This window comes from Aptenodytes forsteri, unplaced genomic scaffold (assembly GCF_000699145.1).
Source record: "Aptenodytes forsteri isolate BGI_AS27 unplaced genomic scaffold, ASM69914v1 Scaffold167, whole genome shotgun sequence".
In the NCBI taxonomy this organism is placed as follows: Eukaryota; Metazoa; Chordata; class Aves; order Sphenisciformes; family Spheniscidae; genus Aptenodytes; species Aptenodytes forsteri.
In genome coordinates, this window is record NW_008795926.1 from 1268803 (window position 1) to 1271395 (window position 2593).

General features: G+C 49.6%; 1 protein-coding gene across 1 annotated transcript in view; it reads left to right on the plus strand.

The window, feature by feature from the left end:
• The first annotated feature begins 2454 nt into the window (after nt 1-2454).
• Nucleotides 2455-2593, plus strand: part of LOC103903788 (T-cell activation Rho GTPase-activating protein-like) — a 15516-nt gene continuing 15377 nt past the window's right edge. Inside the window, 1 exon segment of the mRNA XM_009285053.1 lies at nt 2455-2511. Within this exon segment, the coding sequence (XP_009283328.1) occupies nt 2455-2511 (57 nt within the window).

The following is a 2593-nucleotide window of genomic DNA, read 5'->3' on the forward strand; positions in this document are numbered from 1 at the left end:
TGATGGAAGAGTGTAATTATGAAAAGCATATACCGTGTACAACTTCAAAAGTTATCCATTTGATACACAGATATTAATGCACATTGGCTGTGTCCTGTTTGTACCTCATCTGCAATAACATCATATGGAGAAAGTAAGTTAACTTTAAGAAGCTTGAATTAATGCATAGCTAGAACAGAGCTGTCCATCTCCGAGATCTGATGGCATTTCGTGTAGATTATCTGGAGCTGAGCTCTGTAGTGCCACAGACTCCCCTAATTTCATAGCCAGTTGTCTTATGACTGGCTACTGATGCTGCCAAAAAGCACCTGCCTTTTTGAAGCTGTCAACAGTCATTTTGCGTTTTTATACCTTGACCTTGTTCTGCTCCTTGACAGAGTAGCTTCTGACATTCTTATTTAATATTCAGCTATCCTGCATCCTACACCTTTTTTTACCCCCTAGTGCTGGAGACAACGTCTACAAGAATGGCTGCATAAGGAGCAGGGTGCAGTGACATTTGCAGAGTCGGTGTGATACAGGCAGTAACAGGCACAGAAACGTACAGTTCTGTGGGTGTCTGTAGCCAGACAGATACAATGACTTTTGGAAATAGGAATTTGTAATTGCCTTCACATTCAACAATCATTTTACTGGGGGAACTAACAAATTCAGCTTTTTACTGGAAGTGCAAGTTGGAAAGAACACAGTGATGTTTTCTGAGCATCTCTGTGGTGTTTTCAACACTGCATGAGTAATCCTCGTACTATAAAATATGGCTTGAATTTTTGGTCAGGCTTCACAGACGCTGCTTTCAAAGTTGAATAGGCCATATATCTGCCTCTCCATATGAAGTGTTGCGTTTTTCTTAGCCTGTGTTATTTCTCTGCTCTAAGAAACCTTGCTTCAGCAAGCCCATCATTTCCAGTACTTCATGTAGCTGCATTTTTGCTCCAGCCTGGGACGTGGGATTTGCTATGAGTGGTTTACCACCAGCCTGATGTCTGACATCTTAGCCTTCCCTGTGGCAAAAGGAGACTGGAGAATTCGTGCAAACACACAGAGGATCTCTACTCCAAACAGCAATTACAAGTGAGACCTTTGCTGAATGTGATGATCAATAGGAGTGTGTGGGAGGAGGTAACAGCAAGAGGTGAACATGCAGCTCTGAAGACAAGCAACATGATAGTCAGAGAGATCGGAGCCTTTTTATTGCCTCAAACAAAATGGTGCTGTTGAAAATTACTGGTTAAGCCACGCTCCTCTTGGTCCCTTTAAACACTGCCTTCCTGTCTGGAAAAATACATCCCTGGGCTTGTTTAATTTTCTTTAAACAACTTTTTTTTTTGCTCACGCTGCTTTGCCTTTTCAGGCTGTTCCTAGCTCCTCTACAAACGACCAGCTAGGAGAGTTTTGTTAACGAGGCTTTCCAAATTCCTTCTTCTCCGCATGATTCTCCTTCCACCTAGGGAGACCCAGCCCAGCTCCTGCTGCTGCTGGCTGGAGGGCAGGAATATCCCCATGCCACTGCAGAGCTGGGAGCTGGGAGTGGAGCCTCCTCACAGGCAAACCCTGCTCGCTGCGTCTTTGTCCCCACAACCATCATGCCAGAGGGCCAAATGTCTCATGCCAGCAAAGCTGCTGCTCAGCTCCCCCCCGTTTTGCCCCAGCCTTGGCCTGGAGGCATGAGCCTGGAGAGGGCTGAGCCTGCCCCTCATCTTGCATGCTCTCTTTGGTGCACCACTGCTTTTCTTAGTGGGGGAAGCTGCTCCTGTCTTCCTCCTGGCCCAACCATGAGCATGAGGCTTGGGCAGGTTTGGGCCTGCCAGGGAGCTTTTCGGCCACGGTGTTGATGAACATGAGGCCACTGAGCTTGCAGAGCCAAGTGTCAGTAGGAAGGTCTGAATGGAGATGAGTGCACTGATGCTAGGTCTCCTTTTGGTGACTGTGCTTCTTCTCTCCCCAAAAGGAGGTGGCCTCATTTCACACACAGAGGATGGATGATGCTCACTGAGCACCTGCTCAGTAATATGATATTTAGCCTCAAGCACTTTTTCACAGTTCTGCTCCAAATACCAGCAGTTATTTTTATCCTGGGCCTTTTGATGCTGCTTCTTACCTTGCTCTGCATGGCCCTGAGCCTTCCCACCCTGTTCGCAGTCCCACCTGTCCTCATTCAAGCATCCCATCCTCATCAGCTGGTTGCTCACCATCTTTATCTCCCCCTCCCCCCCGACTCGTTCAGGTTAATCCTCCCATGCTGGCTCTTCCTCCCAGCTCCCTCACACTGTGCTTTTCCTTAGCCCAAGGGCTACTAACTCTCCCTCCCCTCAGATCCCTGCGTTGATTTCCAAGCCTGGTCTCCCTGATGGCCCAATCTCTACTCGCTTCTCCGGGTGTCCACCGGCCTCCCCCTCCCTCCTCCTTCCCGACCCCCACGGGCGAGGGAAGAGCCTCCCACTCTTCTCGCACAACATGGGGGCGACCCGGCCCTTCGCCGTGGACAAGACACAGGGTGTGCGGGCACAGGGTGTGCGGGCAGGCGGGTGGGCAGGGCGCTTTCCCCTCGTTCGCCCTCAGAGACGGCTCCGCCGTTTGTGCCGAGCCCGGTTGG